General features: G+C 40.4%; 1 protein-coding gene across 1 annotated transcript in view; it reads right to left on the bottom strand.

Moving 5' to 3' along the window:
- Positions 1–859: 859 nt before the first annotated feature.
- UXS1 (UDP-glucuronate decarboxylase 1) overlaps positions 860–23,408 on the bottom strand; it is a 68,186-nt gene continuing 45,637 nt past the window's right edge. Inside the window, exons 10-15 of the mRNA XM_061997333.1 lie at positions 15,880–15,999; positions 11,859–11,902; positions 9,707–9,767; positions 8,122–8,179; positions 5,656–5,759; positions 860–1,675 (exon numbers count right to left, since the gene is read on the bottom strand). Coding sequence (XP_061853317.1) covers positions 1,544–1,675; positions 5,656–5,759; positions 8,122–8,179; positions 9,707–9,767; positions 11,859–11,902; positions 15,880–15,999 — 519 coding nt within the window. The 3' untranslated portion in view covers positions 860–1,543. The remainder of the gene's footprint in view (positions 1,676–5,655; positions 5,760–8,121; positions 8,180–9,706; positions 9,768–11,858; positions 11,903–15,879; positions 16,000–23,408) is intronic.

Below are 23,408 nucleotides of genomic sequence, written 5' to 3'. Positions count from 1 at the left end.
GAAATCATTTCATCTTAAAAGGGTATCTGCAGACCCAGTCCAGACAGGGCATATAGACAAACACAGCCAAACACAGCAGTCCCATCACTGCTGGAATCCTCGGGAAGTTTACCAGACAGATTGTCTGGGACCTCAAGCCCTGAAAGCACTGGGAGGCTCTGGCAGATGGCACACGCTCAGAGAAGGGGCCACACAGCTCCCTGAGTCCTCGTGGGTCTGGGCGTCAAGTCACTGCTACAGGTTTTGACCATCAACATTAAGGTACTTGAAAGCTAACGAAACATCAGGCTTTAATGAGATAAAGTCAAGTCATTTTGCTCGATGAGATTCAGGATTTTTGAGTGGCAAAAAGCCAAAATACCTCTCTGCCAATCTCCTCTACTAGGTATCCAGCTTCAGGTATAAAAATAAAGGGGAATCATTAAAAATAAGGGGAATTGTTTTGTTTTGTGGCGGTTTTGTTTTTTAAATGACAGGCATAATTATCAAAGTTGAAAACATTTACTGGCAATTCAGTTAATTGCTTAAAACAGAAACATTTTCTCTGTTAAGAAGGTTAGACTCCACGGTTTCAAGAATACCTCGTAATCCTGCATCACTATCAGCTACCTGAACTGGAATAAATCATGATGTCTTTTGTCCGATGTATTCAACAGCCATCCTGCAGCCCTTCCTAGGTATCTGTTAAGAGCCAAGTAATGAAAGACCAACGTTAGTAGCTTTGAGCCAATTATTTACGGACTGTTGCGTTCCAATGAACGTACCATAAATGCACAGATGTGTAAACGCCAGAGAAGTGCCCACAGTGAAACCCTGACACCAGTAAAGAGAAGTTTCAATATTTTATTAAAATAGCATATTCAACCACTGTAACTAATAATACATTAACTTTATTCCCAGAGTACGCACAAGACAGTAGTGATTCAAAATATCCTTATCCATGGTAATCAATGAAAATATCTCAAATTCAAGTGTACAACTAAAACTAAACCTTTGAAAAAAAACCCTCTCCTTTAAAGAATACATAAAGCTCTCATACAGAATTCTTTTAAACTCCTCTATATGTAGATGCCAGTCTCTCTCACCTGACAATACCATTTAGCTTTTCTCTTATGCATAGTAGAACATCTCATATTTTATAGTACCCATTTTATAAATAAATTGGCATTTTCCATCCCATTTGTGTTTATCTTCAGCTTCACAAAGAAACCAGTAAATAAAACTGTCAAGGACAGTCACAACAAAATGATCTCACAGCAAGATATAAAACTTGAAGATACTAAAAGATGCTTCTACTCTATTTTACATAAAAAGACAGATTTAAAAAGTGCAAGGCAAGATTTGCAGGGGAAGGGGAATATTTGTTTGTTATTTTTAGGCACATCCACTTCTTTAAAGCAAGCTTCAGAATGAAATTCCAGTTTGTTCTTCATGATACCTGTTTCAAAGTCTCTCTCTCAAAAATAAACAAAACAGGAAGAAAAGAAAACATTACATCCGTCCAATGTGAAGCAGGGAATTTCCTGTCCAACTTTATAAGTCTTCAGTTATGTCTTGTTCTTCCTTTTTTCATCCTGGCTGGTTTTGGTTTGGGAATATACTGATTGTTTGCCTGATACTCAAGTTCTTTACGGAAGTAATGAATTGCTTTGTTCAAACCTTCTTCCAAAGGAACCTGTTCCCAAAAGTGAGGAGAGAATGATATCACTCTAAGTTCACAATTGTGTATGTTTAAATACAGCTACCACAAGACTGTTAGGAGGGCTCATTCCCAGACAATTTAAGTATCAACAGCACCACACACTGGTTACATTTCTGCATTGCTAAGCTTTTAAACATCAGATGTATTTTCTGATGGAGCAGGTCAAAAAACCCAACACATTTAAATCTCATCAGATGGTTATGATTGCTCTGATTAGTGCCAAAAGGGACTTAAAAATTCTACTTTCAATTTCTAATACACTGAAAGAGACAAGCATACAGTGTGCAGCCAGCAGGTTGAGGGAAATTATCTTGTCTCTCTGCCCTGGTGAGGCCTCATCTGGAGTCCTGTGTCCCGTTCTGGGCTCCCCAGCTCAAGAGGAGAGAGTCCAGCGCAGGGCCACCAAGATGATCACAGAATGATTATGGTTGGCAGAGACCTTTAAGATCATCGAGTCCAACCACGCACCTTATACTGCTTAGCTCACCACTAAACTAAACCATATCCCTCAGTAGTACTTCTACACATCTTTTCAGTATCTCTAGGGATGGTGACTCCACCACTTCCCTGGGCAGCCTTGATGAGGGGAGTGGAACATCTTTCTTACAAGGAAAGGCTGCAGGGCCTGCGGCTGTTTAGCCTGGAGAAGACTGAGGGGGGACTGTATCAACACTTATAAATACCTAAAGGGTGAGTGTTGAGAGGATGGGGCAGCACCTTTTTCTGTAGTGCCCAGTGACAGGACACGGAGTAACGGGCACAAGCTAGAACACAGGAAGTTCTACTTTAACAGGAGGACAAACTTCTTTCCTGTGAGGGTGAGGGAGCCCTGGCACAGGCTGCCCAGGGAGGGTGTGGAGTCTCAAACCTGCCTGGACATGTTCCTGAGTGACCTGATCAAGGTGGACCTGATTTAGCAGGGAATTGGACTAGATGATCTCTGTAAGTCGTTTCCAACCACTACCATTCCGTGAAATTTAAGCCCTATCTGTTTTTAACGACTAAAGATCCTCTTTTGCAGAATCTCACAGAATGTTACATACCACAGGAAGGTCTAAAGGTGGTGGGTTTGGGGTGGTTTTTTTTCAGTTTTTATTTCTTCAGCACTCCATTGATATACAGAAAAAGGGATACTAATTATTATCCAGTATCTCATTTGAAATACTTAAATCCTATACAAATAATTCTAATTCTTCATATTCTGTGCCTGTATTTAGACACTATGATTTTTGGAGAAGAACAACAGAAATACTACTCATTGTTCCGAGGAGCCAGACGCTCTGACATAGTTGCTGGTACCATCATCAATATCGGACAACAGTAGCACAAAAACTACTTGCCTTGGCGAATCAACACTGTACTGCTACTTCAGAGTAAGTTTTGTTACTGATTGTGCCAGATATAGAAGTATAAAAGTTAACTGTTTTACACCTTTTGTGATTTTAAGACCTGCCATTGGCCTTGTGCTTTCAGGCACAGTCTATTAATGTCAGGTGCCTCTGAATCCTTTCAGAAGGTCCTGGAGCTATCTTTTTCTGTTTAACAAGCTCACTTTTACTAGATAGGTTCACATACTTTTGTGAAAGATTTTTCATCTGCAAACCTAAAAAAGTCTACAAACCACTGTGCTAGCTAGAATGGCAAGCTGGCTAAGGAAGTCACACACTTTCTGGGGATTAAGTAGATCTCACCTCCCCGAACAACCAGCTTCTATCAGCTACACCTGGTTATACACAGTTAACTTTGCCAGAAAGGTTGACAAAGGAAAAAAGCAGCAACCACAGACATTTTGCAAGCTTTAGAGGAGGACAGACATTGTTGTGGGTAGTGAGATGTCAGACTAATCCTGAGCATGTTTCAAGCTTATCAAATGCACAGAACAAGCCCTGAACATATATACATATGATTTCTGTAGTCCAAAACAAGAGCTTATTCCGGTTTACTTGTCTCATGTCTCTCTGTCTAGCTTCTGTTTTGTCTGAGCTTCACCAGAGCACATCTCATATAAGGTATGGCTGAGGGATCTGAGGCTGTTTAACCCGGAGAAAAGAAGGCTCAGGGGAGACCTTATCGCTCTCTGCAACTACCTGAATGTAAGTTGTAGCGAGGCGGGGGTCAGTCTGTTCTCCCTAGTAACAAGCAATAGAACAAACAGAACCTCAAGTTGTGCCAGGGTTGGTTCATGCTGGATATGAGGAGGTATTTCTTTACTGAAAGGGTTGTCAGGCATTGGAATGGCCTGCCCAGGAAGGTAGTGGAGTCACCATCCCTGAAGGTTTTATGTTGAGACAGTTGGATGTTGTACTTAACGAAATGGTCTAGTGGTTGATAGGGCTGGGACAAAGGCTGGGCTCAATGATCTTAAAGGTCTCTTCCAGCTGAAACGATTCTATGATTCTATTTCCCATTAAACAAGCTCTAAATCTTTTTCTGGCTCACATTTCTCCCTGTTAATCCAAACAATTTTATTAATCCAAGCTTAATACTCATAAGTCAATGGGATCTAATGAGATGCATCCAAGAGTGTTGAGGAAACTGGCTGATGCGGTTACTAGGCTGCTCTCCATCATTTTTGAACAATCATGGAGGACAGGTGAGGTGCCTGAGGACTGGAGAAAGGCCAATGTCACGCCAGTCTGCAAAAAGGGCAGGAAAAAAAACCAAAAAGGCAGAGAGGAACCTCATGAGGTTCAAAAAGGACAAGTGCAGAGTCCTGCATCTGGGGAGGAACAACCCCATTCACCAGTACAGGCTGTTGGTCAAACTGCTGGAGAGCAGCTCTGCAGAGAGACCCGGGAGTCCTGATTGATAAGTAAAACATGAGCCAGCAATGTGCCCTCGTGGCCAAGAAGGCCAATGGCATCCTGGGATGCATCAAGAAAAGTGTGGCCAGCAGGTTGAGGGAGGTTCTGCTCCACCTCTACTTTGCCCTGGTGAGGCCTCCTCCTCTGGAGTCCTGTATCCAGGTCTGGGCTTTCCAGCTCAAGAGGGACAGAGAACTGATGGAGAGAGTCCAGCACAGGGCCACCAAGATGATCAGGGGACTGGAACATCTTTCTTAGGAGGAAAGGCTGCAGGAACTGGGGCTGTTTAGTCTGGGGAAGAGGAGATTGAGGGGCGATCTTATTGATATTTATAAGTATATAAATGGTTGAAGTCAGGAGGTTGGGGCATTCCTTTTTCTACAGTGTCTAGCAACAGGACAAAGGGCAATGGGATGAAGCTGGAACACAAAAAGTTCTATTTAAACAGAAGAAAAAACTATTTCACTGTTCAGGTGAGGGAGCCCTGGCACAGGCTGCGCAGGGAGGGTGTGGAGTCTTCTTCCTTGGAGGTCTTCAAAACCTGCCTGGACACATTTGTGTGTGACCCGATGTAGGTGAACCTGCTTCTGCAGGAGGCTTGGACTAGATGATCTCTAAAGGTCCCTTCCAATCCCCACCATTCTATAATTCTATGAATTTTATTGCAATGGTCTTACAGATAATCTTAAAAATAATTTTAGTTTGAAGATTTTCTAAAATATTTTAATTGAATAAAAGCATTTTTTTCCTTCCATAATGCACGTCACTACAGCAACATAGGCCTGAGGACTGCAGCAACAACAGTAAACTCACTAGCTCCCATAACTATGTACTATGTATTTCAATGTATTCATCAGGTTTACATAAAGGTAGATACTCTTAACACACATGTAAAAAACTTAAAATGTCTGCCCTAAGAATTTTTCTGCTGAAGTCTATTACAAATGCTAATCTGCTCTTCTACACAGCAAAGGCTGTCCAATGTTACCCACCAGTCCTTGAACCCTGAACTTTTTAAACAATTGTCCTGGAAATTGTGTTAAGCAGATATCCTGATAACTGAAACATATTGTTACCATCTAGTCCTCCCTCATCCCCCTGGTGCATCCATGTTTCTGCACACAACATCCGTAATACAGCTGTACATACCACCGGTTCCCAGCCAAGCAATATCTTGGCTTTTCTGATGTCAGGTTTTCGTTTCTGAGGGTCATCCTGTGCTTCTGACAGAAACTGGATTTCGCTCCCACTGCCTATTAAACAAGAGACTGTGCATTATCATCTGAAATTCATTATGCTTTGCATTTACATCTTTCATACTTGTTGAAGCATCAGGTCTTTCTGCAGCTTTCTGCTTCATAATTCTAAGACCAAAATGTTTTCCACAGACACAGCTGCACCATATGCAACAGCTGGGTGAACCAGCTGTCCCACAGCAACATATGAAGGATTTCACAAAGATTTCAGCATGGCTTCACAAAAAGGAAGTTATGCTTGACTAGTCTACGGTGAAATGACTGCTTCAGCAGCCAAGGGCAGAACAGCGGATATCATCTACTTTGACTTCAGTGAAGCTTTTGACGCTGTCTCCCATAACATCCTTATTAAATTTGGCTATATGCCTGGGCCCAGAGGGTAGTGATGAGTGTGTCGTAGTCTAGTTGGAGGCTGGTAACTAGTGGTGTACCCCAGGGTCAACACAGGGTGAGGATTTCACTGCTCATATTGAGTCGTTGATACATCAGAGGCCTGTGCTGCCATCCAGAGGGACTTTGGGAAAGGAGGTTGGTGAAAAGTCTGTCAGGAACCTCATGATAGCCTCCACATCTGGGGAGGAAGAACCCCAGACACCAGTACAGGCTGAGGGCCAACCTGCTAGAAAGCAGCTTGACAGGAAAGGATCCAGGGATCCTGGTTAACATCAAGTTGAATATGAGCCAGCCCAGTGCCCCTGTCACAAAGGCAGCAAATATTATCCTGGACTGCAGCAGGAGCACTCTGCTCAGCACTGGTGAGATAAATTGGAGGACTGGTTTCCTAGCAAAAACTGAGACATGGACATATTGGACAGAGTTCTACAAAGGGCCATGTGGATGACAGAGTAGAGCATCCCTCCTATGAGAAGACAAGAAAGCTGGAACTGCTCAGCCTGGAGAATAGAGGGCTCAGGAGGTACTGAATCCATCTGTAAAAATATCTGACGGGGGGAATAAAGAAGAGGGAGACAGGCTTTTTTCAGTGATGCCCAGTGACAGGACCAGAGGTAATGGGCAAAATCTGAAACACAGGAGGTTCCCTCTGAACATCAGGAAACACTATTTCACTGTGAGGGTGACTGAGCACTGGCACAGGCTGTGCAGTCTCCAGCCTCGAAGATACTCAAAAGCCATCTGGATATGGCCCTGGGTCACTCCGGACTCTGGTTCATCTCACTTGAACATAAGGGCTGGGCCAAAAGATCTCTGAAGGTCCCTTCCAACCTCAACCATTCTGTGATTCTATTAGAATGCCTTCACTGCAAAAGGACTTCACTTCCTCTTTGCCCATACTCTCCAGTCTAATCTGAATAGTCATCATAGTACTTGCTCATCCTCACAACAATGCACAGAAACAGGACAATTTCTCTAACCAAATCTAGCCAACAGTTTACATGCCGTGTTACTGTAGGATTTTATAGATGTAGAACTAAGCTGCTGCTCTGGACAGACTTAAAACAGATCAAGTTCTTTGTGAGTAAACAGACAAATGGAGGCAACAGCTATTTCTATACACCTAATGGGCTTGGTGCTGTGACTTTCCATTTCCTTCTCTGATCAGTGGATTCATAGCAGTTTTCCAGAGAGGACAATCTCCTATTAGAAACAGCACACGTGTCAGCTGCTGTACTGTATGTTTGAACTTGTCTTTTTCAGAAGCACTTCTGAAGCCTACAGACTAAAAACCTTTAGCTCATGGCATTGGTATGTTTCCTCTCATTAGGAAGTCACCATACTAGAAGACTCAACAAAGCCCTTCACCATTCTTGAGAGCTCTGATTTGTTACAGCTATCAGGGAAAGAATGAAAAGAAAGCCACAGTGTTTTCTTGCCAGCCACATACAAGGGAGATGTTACCAGCCCTTGCCTGAGTCACTGGTAGATCAGCGGAAAGTAGAGAAGTAAATGTAACCACAGCATGAGGTTTTTAGTGGTGATTGAAGGAGGATGACCTGCATAATTGCGAAGAATCACCTTGCTGAAGTATCTGTACTTCAGCTAAGATGTTATGCAAGACATCTTCATTCATGTGTTTTACACTTCATTTATGTGCTGCCCTTGTGCCAAAACAAAGCTGAAAAATTGCATTATACGAAGTAATGGGTACAGATTGCACAGATACACAGAAAGAATCCATTCTTTCTACTCTTCATGCAACATTTTACACACAATTGAGAGGATTTGGATTATCTTATTAATAGTTAATTATATGATCAGGATACAATTACATGCCTTTGATAAAGTTATTAAGAGATTCAAAGACCAATTAAATTATCCATACACTCACTAATCAAGAAATAACCATCTAATGACAAAAAGTAATTCATAAGCTTTACTAAAAATTACTTATCCTACTCACCAACAAGTTTTTTAATTAACTGGGCAAACTCTAGGATAGTGTGCTCTTCTGGGTTTCCCTAGAAATAGAAGGGATATTCATTACAAAACCAGTTAAACTCCTTATGACATACTAGCTTTCTGACATGAGATGATTCATACACAGAGGTGCTGAGGGACGTGGGTTAGTGGTGGGCTTGGCATTGTTAGCTTATTGGTTGGAATGGATGACCTTGAAAGGCTTTTCCATCCAAAATGATTCTATGTTTCTATATTAAGCACTAAACAAGCTTAACATTATGCCTTATTCCTACTTGGATGGAAGAAATGTAACTTTAAAAAGCTTGTTATAAAAGTTACCCTCTATTACATGTTCCTTGGTACTTCAATGTATGTAGGAGGGTGCCCAAAAAAATTAGTCTGTAAAGAATAGGCAAATGGACCTCATTCCATACAGTAAAGACATACGTCACTCAGCAGCCCATACAACCACATCATCAGTTTGAAAACTGGATTCAAGGACTTTGTTGAGCTCAGGACAGATGATGCAATGAAGCATTATTCAGTTCATCCAAAGTTAGAAAACCAAACTAATTCAGCTATTTCCATATATACTACAGCTTATATAATATCAAAATATATAAGGGCTAAGTGCTTTCCTATACAACATTTCTTGTCTTCACTGTCTTATTTTTTAACAACTTGCACGTGAACTCTTGATCACCACTTCAAAACACAATGCTGAAAGCTTCCTTTTAGCATTAGCTCATTTTCAGAATCAACTCCTTCCGTCTCTAACTGCCCTTGTTACAGAAATCTTCTTTATTACATCTTGTTTAACCTAAAGCTAAACATCTAAGTACATACAGATTTAAACAATGAGTTTTCTTGAGATGTGTCATGGGCTTTAAAAATATCAGTATTTGGATAGAAACATAGAAATGATTTCATGGTCACAGTATAAAAAGTTAAAAACAGTGAACAAGTGCCCTGAAAAGTTGAATATCTGGTTTGGCAAAAGTTGGTGTACTTGGAAAGGACTTGGCATATGCAACCTTTTTCTAATATCCACTGCTCAGAATAAGGTGACACCAAATGGGAGAGAACTCAAAAAACCTTAATAGAAAAGTTAAGTTTTAACCAGACTTAATCAATATTAGAAGATGATATAATCAAATGCTATCCCATTTCCCTCTACTCAAGGCTAGTATGATGTGATTGCTAATTACTTAGAGCAGAGTAATCCTTCGGTGCTTTTTTTTTTCATTAAACCCAGACTTCAATCACTTCCTTGGGGCATTTTTCACATTCTCACGTTCATATTGTGTTTGCATTTTTTTCATGTTCTAATCACATAAATCTTTTTGTTAGAACAAATGAAAAACCCTAGAAAATTTACCCTGTTGATGAAACTGCAAGGCCTCAACATCTAGGAGCTTAATCTTTTTACTTATAACGAAAATACATGGAGGAACACACTATTCATAACGGAAAGACTTTTTTTGCTCCATTTACTTCTACAAATCAGCATCAATGATGAGGAGAAAAACTGAGGTGATGTTGAGCACTGTACAGAAAACACAGTAGAGTGGAACTCTCCTACTTACCAAGTTGACGGGACTGCTGACATTGCTGTTCATCAACGCCACCAACCCATTCACAAGATCACTATAAAAAGGGAAGAACAGATTGAGGCAATTTCCACTTCCCTATAAATAATATTCTTATCAAAGATGAGAGCTGCCTCCTCAGAACTCCAGTAAAGCAGATCAGGCATCTGAGGAATGCTAAAATCAGATTAACAGTATATACTTCAATGGGTGTATGTTTTTCAGCTGTATGTTCCACAGTCCTTATTGTAAGAGACACTGAACTAGAGGCTAGCTGAGTGTTTGAAAGAATCTAAAAAAACATCAAGTTATTAAAAGTAATTAACACTTCCTCTTTCCTCCAGCCCCCAAGCATATTTAGAGGTCCATTTCCAACACATTCCGAAGAGAATAGAGTAAGTTGTAACACAGAGGTACATGATACCACCTTCTGCTTTGCAGTTTGTTGCTTGAACTTTCTCCTCACTTTCAGAAATTCTTAGTTTGCTAAAATACAGCATTTTGGTGCTACCTCTCCCCAGCAAAATAATTCAAAGTTACTTTGGATTACTAGCAACAAACATAGCAGCTTGCCTCTGGACATACAAATCCACATCCTTTTTATTATAACCAGGAAATGAGTTGCTACTTTGAATTAATGGTGTTTCTGTAACATCTGTCGCTGCTGTTATTATTTCAGCAGAAGGAAGAGATGTTTCCAAGCACAGAATGATAAAAACAACCCAGAAGTCTGACACAGAAGTTCAGTCAGCATGACAGAACATGAGATTATGAGGAACAAATTCACTTTTTCTAAGTGCATTACTGCCTTGCTTACGTTTGAAATATTAGTACAGCAACAACTTGTGTCCTGGTTTCAGTTGAGATAGAGTTAATTTTCTTCCTAGTAGTTGGTTTGGATTTACACTGAGAAGAACGTTGATAACAGAGGGATGTTTTGGTTACTGCTGAGCAGTGCTTGCACAGCATCAAGGTCTTTTCTGCTCCTCACCCTGCAGTGTCAGTAAGTGGGCTGGGGAGGCATAAGAAAGTGGGAGGAAGAATGGCTAGGACAGCTGACTCAAATTAGCCAAAAGGCTACTCCATATTGTAGGACATCATGCCCAGTACAGAAACTGGGGAGAAGTTGGTGGGGAGGGATACATCACTGCTTGGAAATTGGTCAAATGCATTGTGCATGGCCTGAGAGGTTTTTTTGAGTTTTGTTTATCTCTTTGTTGTTATATTCTTCTTTATTGTTATTATTATTATCATATATTATTGTTACTATTATTATAGTCATTTTAGTTATTAAACTGTTCACATCTCAACTCACAAGGCTTACTGTATTTTTTCCCCTGATTCTCCTCTCCACCCCCCTAGGGCTGCTGGGTGGCACTTAGCTGCTGGCTGGGGTTAAACAAGGACCCCTCCCCTCAAGCCACGTGGTTCACTGGTTTCTTACCCCAGAAGGGGATGGTGGATGATGTACAGTGCACACACCGACTCGACACCCCCAAAGGCACAAGGTGGCAGCATTGCATCAAAATGCAAGGACAGACAAACTGCTCAGCATTAAAAACTTACCTACCCGTTACTTGCTGGCCCTTGAAGGTAAGAATACATTAGTGTCTTTTAGTCTAGAGGAGACTGAGGAGGCATCTTATTAATATTTACAAATATCTAAACGATGGATGTCAGGAGGTTGAGGCATCACTTTTTTTTGATGGTATTTAGCAACAGGAAAAGTGGTAATGGGATGAAGCTGGAACACAAGAAGTTCCATTTAAACAGAAGAAAAAACTATTCTCCTCTGAGGGTGAGGGAGCCCTGGCACAGGTTGCCCAGGGAGGGTGTGGAGTCTCCTTTCTTGGAGATCTTCAAGATCTGCCTGGACACATTCCTGTGTGACCTGATGTAAGGGGGTTGTACTAGATGATCTCTAAAGGTCCCTTCCAATCCCTACCATTCTATGATCTCAATTCAAAGCTCTAAACCAAATAACGTTTTCTTTCTTGGCACTTTTAAAAAACTTTAGTGTCTCCTTTCTGAAGGTAAAGCTGGCCAGAGTGAACATAATTTCTGTGACTAAAATGTATGTGTATACATAGTTGGCCAAGCTGAAAGAACTGTGAAGTGAAGCATATCAGACCATACAAACAAGGATTACCTGACATACTGGAAAGCTCTTGTCTGAGTTCCAGGTCCATAGACCTAAAATGAGACAAAAATTTAGAAAAGTTACATAAATATAAAACTTCTCTCCAGCCCAATTATCTTTTCGTCATCATTCTAGGAAAACGTCCCAAGGAGAAACGCCTGAGACACAAGCTCACTGTTTCAGGAATGGAAAAAGATGTGCTCGCAAAAGCCTTTGGCAAAGTATCAGTTCTGTGAAGGTTGTCTTCGTCTTGGATGTGTCTCCAGTAAACATACCCTTAAGCATTTTGTTAACCAGAGCTCTATATGTAGGAAGCATTCTCAGAGATGTAGGACAGAATGATGCTCTGTGCTCTCTTGGAACATTGAAAGATGCTGCAGCATGGACTCAGCCAGAAATGAGCACCAAATATTTAAAGTAAACTTCAGACTACTAAGATGTGGTTGTGATGAACAATTTCGATTTACTCATTAACAATAGCCAACTTCAAAGAGACCACCAAATATTAGTGGTCTCTAAAAACATTTGTCAAGAAAAAAAAAAAGCACTGTGTTTAAAGCAATCAGGACAAAAAAAAATGTGGCTCTAAAAATTACTATCTGGGCAAACAGGAGGTGGAGTATTTTCTGTAAGATATGACTCCCAAAGTCATCCATACAGATTTGTACCAAAATCTTAGAGGGGAAGAAATAAAAAGTTTTCTAAGATTATGAGCTTGCACTTTGATGCAAGTAAGTTATGTAAATTCAGACACAGACACTAAAGAATACTTAAGATGTACATAACAGTATCAGACAACTATCTTTTTCACAGTCTAATTGCATGCAGCACTAAAGTCCCTAGAACATGAATACTTAAATTCTGAAAGCTATCAGTAAGCATATTTAAGTGGTGAAAACACTTAAGTTTAACTGGGGACATACATATCTTACTATTGACCTGCTACAAGAGAAAAGCTTTTTGGAAAGACAGAAGAGAACACGTTTGTTTCCTAGGAGAGAGGAAAGACAATACAGTTGGTATACATGCCATCATCTATCACTCAGTAAGCCTGCTATTCTCAGAGGCTGATTCAGAATGAAGAGTTCACATTTCAGTAGGCATTGGGGAAGACACAAGAGTTTAAATAAGATTAAGGTTTAAGAATTTATTCAATAATGGATTCTGAGGGGAATGTACCAGGACAGCACGCTGACACAGCCTCCTCATGGACTCCCAAAGCAAACAAGGAACAATTTTTATGTATGTATATAGAGCTTCTTGCTTGTTTTCTTTTAGCTAGTGGGCTAAGTTTCACAGAACTAAGTCACTTAATACATACGATGTAGTTTCCTCCTCCCAATCTCTCTCAATACCTCCCAACTTCTGTTAATACATCCTTCCTTTACAATAACACAAAGCAATAATGGTCACGTTTGTATAGACAACAATTTCTTCAAATTAAAGAGATAGTTTTCTCCAGAGATTTTCTCCATTTCAACAACTACTTTAAACAAAGAGATTGATATGTTGTGTTTCTAAAAAGGTCAACACTTGGTATTCCTGTCAGCCAAATTCTTTGAAGACTTATTGCTGATAATTCATTCTGTTTGACCTGGGCAGCTAAACAACTCTCCCTTTAGTTTTTTCCTCGCATTCAGTAATTTTTCAATGTCAGACAGTTACTCCCTGCAGAACAGTGATGCTGGGCAAAATGTTCTATTTTCTCCTCTATTACACTCTTGATAAAGTCTGGACAACACTGCAGTTACAAAAATGGAAAAAACTTTCTCCCCCCCACAGAACAGCTGACTCTAGGCTGCTCTTATTGATGCTCTGAAATATCCCATGGACCGTATGTTTTAAAATAAAATAATTACCTCACATTTAAAAAGGCTTCACAAAACTTCCAGTTACTACTCTCACTCTGTTCTTGTTAGGAAATGTTACAGTACTACTTGCAATAAATCTTGAGAAACTAAGCATGAATGAAAAAAACATGTGAGAGATCAAATATGGCAATAACTCACTACATGCACTGGGGAACAAACTTGAAAAATTCAAAGTACCTCTATAGGCTAGATAAGCTTTATTAACAGGATTTAGAGGCTTAGACTTCATGCCCCAGGATGCTATCCTGGAAACATACAATACTGACAAACCAGTATGTTGTTGCACTCATATTTTGATACAAGTGAGTCCTACAAGGATCAAAAGTGTCAAAGCAAGAAGTTCCATCTTCTTGTCTGCTTCTTAGCATCTTGTAACAAACACAACTACTCTCAGTCTGCAGCTCTGGGGAGATGCCTGGGTAAGAAAAGGAAGCTCCTTCTACCTTTTGTTTTGTTTTGAAAGGAAAAAAAATACTGAATCCATGTGATTTTGCAAATAGTCTATTCAGTGATAAAGAGACTCCCATCAGAGACCAGGCAAGCTGGGCTCACTGCTTTTGTCAGCTACAAGACTAAGCCCTGACATCTGCAGTTTTTATCTCACTTATTTGACACATTAAATCTTGTATGTCCTAGTAAATACTGGTCATAGCCAAGACAACACAATTGCACCTATACTCTGAGCACTGGCAGTGCTTTGTAGAAATAAAAAAAAGAAACTCTCTGGACATAAAGCAAATCATTAAGAGATGTAGCGAACACAGCATTCAAAGCTGGTGAAACTGGTGAAAGCTCCAGAGAACAAGTCTGATGTGGAGCACCTGAGGGAGCTGGGGATGTTTAATCTGGAGGAGTCTGAGGGGAGACATGATCACTCTCCACAACTACCTTGAAAGGAGGCTGCAGCGAGGTGAGGTTTGATGTCTCCAGTAATGAATGACAGGACAAGAGGAAATGGGCTGTGCCAGGGTAGGTTTGGACTACTCAAGTTTTGTAGAGGGTAGCCATATTTTGACATATTATTTGAAAAAGAGTAAATCACAGGACACCAAGCTTCACTTGCCTAGGCATGACTTAGTCCCTGGTCTATTCAATGTTCTGTTCAGTTTCTGATTTTGCTCTGTAAGAATCACAGAAGTGAGAGTTGCCACAAAATTCCCATCCTTTTTCTCCTTGGATTATCTGCTCCTTCCCAAAGGAATTTCTGGCTGAACTCTGGATTTTACAGTTTCCAACAGAAGGAACGCTGTCTCAATCTCAAGATAGCTGCCCCACGGAGGTACACAGATACACTTTTAGTTATTTAGCAGAAGTCATTGAGTGATTTCCTGGTACTTGGCTCTTCTAATCTAGGTAATATTAATTAGAATGAAAATTAATATTAATAATTATATGACATTTATTGTTGCATATCATATAAACAGTAAATGTTTCTACAAGCTCACAACTGATCTCATATTCCAAATCACTTCTCCCTCTCTCCCTCTTTCAGAATGTCTCTGTGTATTTTTAAAAATTTCTCATTATTTTATAACAGTAATCTAAACAGAGCATACATCAGCTACTGTCTGATTTGCTAAAGTTCAAGCAGCATCTTAAGCAGAGTAATTCTTGCTCTCCCAGGCAATTTTGTGACACTGCTTAAGCACTATCAAGACACAATGACCATTCACAACAAACAGTCTGGATGTGGCAACTTGCTTCAGCAGGAAAATTTAGCTGTACAGATGTGTGTCATGCTAGATCTGTTTCTTTATGATAACAAAAACCAGTCCTGGACAGCTTTAATTACTAATTTGTGATGTAGCTTGAAGGCCCTTAACATTATGTTACACATATGACACATATAAGCTTTGTCATGCTATGTCCTCACAGAAGAGTTGTGACAGAGATTCAAGTTCAGGACAATTAAAATACTTTCTCAGATTACAATTGGTTGCCTTGGTTTTCTCTCTGAAAGTAACACCAATACCACCAACAGAGCAAGTCTTTGAACATATAATTCTATACTTTTGATTTTGATAACACTGAAAGACTATATTTCTAGACACAGGGAGAGAAACCTCAGTGTTTTCTAGAATCCATCCTCTTTCATAGCACAGGCGGATAGGATGCAATGACACACAGTTCCTCCTACCACGTGAGAGGTCATTACTTACTGTTAGAGGTTCTCCCTGAAGGGCTTGTAGGATAAAATTACTGACAACTCTACCATCATTCATATGCATTCGAGGACCAAATGTATTGAATATTCTGGCGACTCTCACTTCAACTCCTTCCTGCAGACAAAGAAAAAAGATTTGTTACTGCCTTAGTAAGAGTGTTCTTCCTCCTAAAAGTGCAAATTAACTCGCCCCTGTCCAAAAGCCTTCTTAAGACTCCCTCTTACAGCTTTAACAAGCATTGTTTACTCACCATGAAATACTTCTAAACTCTTCTCTAGTGGAAACTGTAGTGCATATAGCAAGGTTAACTTACACTGCCTCTTAGTATTTGTAATGCAAATTCTAAATCAGTCCTAGAAGAGCTGATCGTTTCAGTACACACATTCTCTTCCAACAAGAACTTTAAGATTTTTCAATAGTACCTTTTCTACAACAACCTACATTTTTTTGCAGATAAGTGAAGTCTCAAAATCACCATAGTACCAAGGTAGCACTTCCAAAGATTAGAAAAGTTGAACACTTAACCTAAGTATCCTTAGGAATGCTATAAAGTAAGTGGTTTTGTAACCACAGTCTCGATGTTTCTTAGCTCCCTGATACTTATTAGGCTGTGGAAATGCATACATTACCATCTATGTTTCTACAATGGCTAAGTTTTTTCCAAGAAAAATGTCAAGCATTCCCAGAAGTTTCTTCTGCAGGATATTTTACAAATATTTGAAGCAAAATGCAACAAATACATGAAACTGGGAACTATCTGGACAAAACATTTTAACACTGGGATACCACAGACTGAAGTCATTGTTCTCTGGGTACCTTTTGTTTATTGACACTTACTCATGTGGACAAGCTCATTATCAAGTCTACAAGAAGGAAGTTTGGCCTTTGTGAGCTGAAGCATGCCCTTGGCTCCTGATGAGATGATGTCATGGTGTAGCAAGGAGCAGCTTTTGCTTGGTAACAGGGGGAGCAGGTTGCAGTGAAGACCAGGTAAAGAGCTTTTGGACTCTTCCCTGGCTCCTGGGTTCACACCCACCTCCAGCCCAGGGAGACCAATCTGGCGCCTCTGCGATCACTATTTAGGGGACGGGAATTTGAAGTGCTGGCAGGAGGTGTATGAGTGGTACAAGATGGAGGTGAACATGCAGACCCTTCAGCCTAAGAAGGAGGAAGGAAGGGGGAGCACCAGACCAGAGACCCCTGTGCAAGCCGTGGTAAAAACGCAGGCTGTACCCCTGCAACCCATGGAGGGCCATGGCAGGGACTGAGAGCCATCAGCAGTTCCATGTGAGTGAGCCCGGATGGGTGAGAGACTGTGTGGGGAGGTGGCCATGGCACAGGCCGTGCTGGAGAGCCTGCGTGCCACACAGCAGATCCACATGAGAGGCAGAGAGGAGCTGCAGCTTTTGGGATAAATCCATGTTGGAGCAGCCTGTGCTGCTGGTACTTGAGGCTAATTGTGGTCTTTTGTTCCCTGATGGGCCTAAACCAGGACAGATGAGTTCAGGGAAGTGTGATAGGCTGTTAATAGATATATGCTATCACGTGACAGCAGTAGCCCAGGCCTATGAATCCTCCTCATACTTCCTGGTCCTTCCTGCTCCCAGATGAAGACATCCTTGCAACAGCCACAGGAAATGTGTGAAGCAAACTTTGTGCTGATGATTTCACTGAAGTAACAACTGAAGTCAAAAGTTACAAACACTAGGTTATTCCTTCAGAGGATATACAGAACATCTTGTATTTTCAATGCCTCGTATTAAGGCTTAGACAAATGCTCACCATTTTCTTGGAAGACAATAGTGAGCAAGTAAGAAGTGTATTGTTGGTACATCTCAGGCTACAGCTCACATATCCTTCACTCAAGAAAGATCCTTGGAAATAAACATAGCTTTATGTACAAGAGAATGTTGCAGGAAAATCCGATCTTCCCTCTTGGATCTCCAAGTGACTCAGAAACAAATGAATACTCAAGTAAGTTTTGTTAAAGTTATGGGATTAGCTTTTTACAGAAGAGAGAAAGGTGAAAGGCACATTCAACACTTTAGCTACTACTTGGTGTTGGGAAATGCCAAGTAGCACAGGAAAAGCCCAATATTTCCTCGTATGGAGACCCATATAAAGTTTCAGTCACAATGATCAAATGTTAATTACATCTGTAGATAAACTGTAAGCAGGGAGGTAACTACTGTGCCACAGGAAAAGCTACAGTCTTGGGTCTTTGTCACACAACAAGTTCGCATCCACAAGCAAGCAAAAATGTAACCTCACAACATCCACTTGGCCCCGCTGAGACCCTGGAAATAGCAGAAGTCCCTTCCCAGGCAAAATGCATCAGTTGGGAAGATACTTCTTTATGTTCTGTTAGCTAAACAAGTATTGCAGTGTAGTATGTCAAAACATACACTTCCAGCAGCATATTACAGAGCGATTCCCAGTGCTTTCACTGCATCTGGAAATATATCTGTTGACAGAGTTGCTTGTTCTGTTGTTTTGGCAGGCACTGTCTTAAAAAGGACACCAACTTGTTCAAGGAGGGACTGTATTTCATGCAGGCTTTCCACACCTTGCTGTACAGAGAATGAGGCACTTGGAAACCAGCACTCAAGATAAAAATAACTCATTAAGCAATGCTGACCAAAAAGCCTCTTTTGTACTGCACAAGTTACAGCAGCAGGCTTGTTTTCCAGTATTGGCTGGAAATTAGCAAGGCATCTAGAAAAAACCTCAATATGTTCTCTATAAGCTCTTACTCATAGCCACAGTGAATCCAGTATTTCTTCTCCCTTCTGTTTATTCCCTGCTCCCCCACCGTAATGCTGTCTTTTAAAATGAGTAATCTTTTATTTACAGTGTCATCTAGCAAAGCTTTTCTCTGCAGTCTACTGCTTTGAAAAATCTATTTTTTTTATGCGTTTGAATTTTCATTTGTGCCTTAAAATGGGGATCTATCTTCTCAAAAGAAACTTCCACAAAGAGATCTTGGAGTTGGTGACTTAGTTGTCCTAGGTTTCCTTTCGTTGCTTCATGAACATCTCCTTTGAAGTGATCTTTTTTCATGTTGAGCAACTCTACTCCTTTTTGTACTGAGTGCCTCTGAATACCTACAGTACCTTCTTACCTATGTCCTGTTAGTCTGTGTATTAACAACAACATGTTACTTATGACCATATTCCCACTAGCAAAGACAGCTACTTCCCCAGCCTCGTGGCAGTAAATAATGTACAATATTTTATTATATCCTAGAGAAAGAGGAAAAACTTTTGGCCCACATTTATACTGGTGAATGAAAGACAGTTTGAGACTAATCCTTGATGTTGAGATCAAGTACGATCAACTGGCTTCTGTCCTCATGGTTTAAGACTATGCCTTCCTATAGCAGATTAATCAGAGAGTAAGTTCCTTGATCAATCTGAAAAAGCATAGAGAAAGCTAATAAAATGCAACATTGAAGGCTACCAAAATACTTCAGCTCACTCTAGGATCTACCAGTACGGATACATTCACATAGACTGTACCTGTAGAGATGGAGAGAGAAGACATCTGGAATACTGTGTCCAGTTCTGGGCCCCTCAGTTCAAGAAGGATAAGGAGTTTCTGGATAGAGTTCAGCGCAGGGCCACAAAGATGATGAAGGGAGTAGAGCATCTCCCTTATGATGAAAGGCTGAGGGAGCTGGGGCTCTTCAGCTTGGAGGAGACTGAGGGATGATCTCATGATCTCATTAACATTCACAAATATGTAAAAGGCAGGCATTAGGAGGATGGAGTCAAGCTGTTCTCAGTGATGTCCAATCACAGGACAAGGGGCAATAGGTACAAGCTGGAACATAAGAGGTTCCAAAGAAACATATGGAAAAATTTCTTCACTGTGAGGGTGACAGAGCACTAACACAGGCTGCCCAGATAGGTTGTGGACTCTCCTTCTCTGGGGACATTCCAAACTCACCTGGACACGTTCCAGTGTGACCTACTCTAGGTGGCCTGCTCTGGCAGACGGGTTTGACTAGATGATCTTTCAAGGTCCCTTCCGTTCCTTAAGATTCTGTGATTGTTGCAGCTTACAGAAATACTTCCTCTGAAGAAATACTCAGACAGTTCTATAGCTGTCAGTCAAAAAGTAGCATTACCCAGTTTCCTCTGCAAAACAAAGCTATCGTTTTTAGCATAAATCTTTGCCACTTAATTCCAGAGGCCTCTGCTTCAGAAAACAAGGATGCTATGACAATATCTTAATTTAGAGATATATTTTAATTTTTTAAGCCTCTTATGAAAAGATATGTCCTTGTGTTGACTAGCTCAGAAAACAGAACAATACAGAATACAACTCAAATGTCTAAAAGTTCTTTTAACCAAAACAGCTTGAACCTATACTGTGGCTGTGGGTATCAAACAAGCTTCTCTTACTAATGAACTGTGTTTCCTTCTTTGAAAGTCCATGGATCTATCTGAATAGTAAGTATTAATTAGATCTCCACTGATATAGAATCAGCAAAGAGAAAGCTGAAATTTTCTCTCTCCAGTAGACAACTGGATTAAAAAATAATCTGTCAGGGAGAGCCCGGACAGTTGCATGGATAACACTGTGTCCTGATAAAAGTGTTTATCAATACTTCAGCTAAAACTACTAAGCTTGCTGCCTGCATCCCTTGCTTTATTAGTCACCTTCGGACTGATTCATAGTCTTTCCCACGTTTCAGAGATTATTAACTAAAGTGTTCCCGAGCGCCTGAATTGTAATCACAGCAGAATTATGAGCACAGTATTCACAAGGACTCGTCTATGATGTGCTTAAGCTACAATATTCTACACTGAAGCTTAAGCTTGGTCCAAAGTATTTTACATATCTATGTACTGCCTATTGTATAAGTAAAATGAGATTAATTCCAGGTTACTGACAGCTTTTTAAAATCATTTAGCAAAAACAGTGATGCTGAGATCTTACTTTCATAAAGATCCTAAACAAGCTAGGAATGATAATCACAATCAGCTGACTATTTTTTGGCATAATGCAGGTCCCTGAACACAACTAAGGCACACTTCCAGTACTCTTATGGCTGAAATATTACCATGCTTACAGTTCAACACTTCCCAGACTAAAAAAGCTACAATTTCTCTTTGAGTTCTCTTTATAGAATTATTTATACCTCCCTGCAAACAGTATGTCCTATTTGCAGCACTTGCCTCAGCTTGCACATCACTTGTATGTACTGTACATGACCAAAGCAAACAGCCACAGGCCTTTTCCACCAACACTTCAACAGGTGACATGGTTCTTGGGAAGGGATGTGTATCCACTTAAGTTTATTTACTCCTGAATCACTAGGCTATTCCCTTCAGACAGGCTTCTGAATGTAAAGTGGCAGATAAAATAACCAAGCCGATAATACCCTGCAGACGAGAGCTGTACCACAGCCTCTAGTAAGTTTCCAATAAGGGTAAGGAACACATGCAAACAACAATATATACTCCAAAGTATTTCATTTTAGTCCTCCTCATAATGGAGAGTTCTGTAGTTACACTCATGAACTGGCATAACAGCAACAGTTACAGATGAACGACAATGCCTTACCAATGCTTTTAGAGCAATAGTGGCTGTATGAGGACTAAGCATCTTACAGTCAAAAATGAGAAGTGTACCACCTTTAAAAGAACATCAGAAACAACACAAACTTTGCATCAAAAATTAATGCTGCTACGGATATATACGTATTCAAACACCGTCTAAACTTACTGAAGTGAATCAATATCTAGAAAAACTTTAAAGCCTTCACGACTTCAAAATTCAATTTGCACAACAGCACAGCCACATGAAAATCAAAGAATTGAGTTCAACTACCTGAGGGAAATCAGAAAATCTGATTTTTTTTTACAGCACAGCAAAAAACCACCCCTAAAACTAGAGCACAGACACTATGGAAAGTACTCAGACTGTTCTCAGGAAACTGCCTGTATTTGCTTAGTCCACAGAGAGCTTTGAAAACTAGATACCATTTCTGCCTTTGTGCAGGATCAAACACAATGTTTTGATTCAAGTGCAAAAGAAAAAAAAAAAGGTTATATACAGCTCTAACAACTCATCAGTGAAGATGCAGATCCATTAATCCAATAGTGCAGAGAACACATATGAGGAGGTTTTAGAAAATGTATCAAGAGGACTGTATGATGATTAACTGGAAGCCAGTGACAAGTCTAGTGCATAGGTCTGATGAGCAGCTGGGGGAACTCGGGTTGTGTAGCCTGGAGGAGACTCAGAGAAGACTATCACTCTACAACTACCTGAAAAGAGGTTGTACTGTATTGAGTGTTGGTCTCTTCTCCCAAGTTACAAGTCAAGAGGAAAGAGCCTCATGTTGCGCCAGGAGAGGTTTAGATCAGAGATTAGGAAAAATTTGTTCATTAAAAAAGGTTATCAAGCATTGGAACAGGCTGTACAGGGAGGTGGTAGAGTCACCATCCCTGAGGGTGTTAAAAAAAAATTGTCAGTGTGGCACTTAGGGACATGGTTTAGTGGTGGCTGTGGCAGTGCTGGATTAATGGTTGGACTCGATCTTAAAGGTCTTTTCCGACTGACACAATTCTTTGATTCTCTAATTCTGTGAACAAGTCAGTTTCAAAAGCTAAGCATTACTTGATCTCTAAATTATTACAGCTTGCAGGACTTCATTTTATTGAACTATGGGGAAGGATTTTTATCTGTTGTTTCTCCTTTCCGAAGCATAAAAGCAGATTTATGAGCCACGCAGTTACAATTGTTGAAAACAGCAATGTTTTCACATTCAAAGTGGTGCTAGTTAATCATGAAGACAAAAGCAACTAACAACAAACAGTACTTGAAATTTTCAATGGAGCTGCCACATTTACTGCAAATTCTAATATAACTGTGAGTGTGTGACCTCTCAGACTTCACAGAGGAAAGGAACTGTGGGCAATTTTTTTCTTTTTGTTCTCAATTTCACTGACTTGGTATATAACAATGCAGACGGGACGCTAGTTGCAGTGCTGACACCTGCACTTTAGGGTTGTCAATGCCGTCTCAGTCAGCAGTGACGGAGGTTGTAGCATCTCAACTCTACCTTACGATGAGAGGGGCTATAGCACTTCAACTCTACCTCATAGGCAGTGCCCAAGGTGGCTGACTGCCTGTAGCATCTTAGAGATGTCCCTCTCCAAATTTCTCCTCACTGATATTCCTGGCTGTGGAATCACTCCTCGTGGCTTCTAAAAATGAACCACATTTCAATTCCATTCTTCCACAAAAACGTCAATTCTGCATCTTTTCTTAAGCAAACTGCTAGCAAACTTCATGTGACAACGCAAGAAAAGAATGTCGTGTGTTTAAAAGTAATCTATGTTGAGTATCAAGGAAAGAAAACAATAGGCAACAACTAAAAAACATAGGATAAACTCCTGAAGGACATTAAAGCAAACTGCTTTAATTCAGCATAGATATTTGTTTTCTAACTACTCAATAACTCCCTGATATTTCACTATTCAATGCCTTTTCGGTTGCCATTCAATCAA

This window comes from Colius striatus, chromosome 1, assembly GCF_028858725.1.
Source record: "Colius striatus isolate bColStr4 chromosome 1, bColStr4.1.hap1, whole genome shotgun sequence".
Taxonomy (NCBI): Eukaryota; Metazoa; Chordata; class Aves; order Coliiformes; family Coliidae; genus Colius; species Colius striatus.
This window is presented reverse-complemented; position numbering and strand designations above follow the sequence as displayed.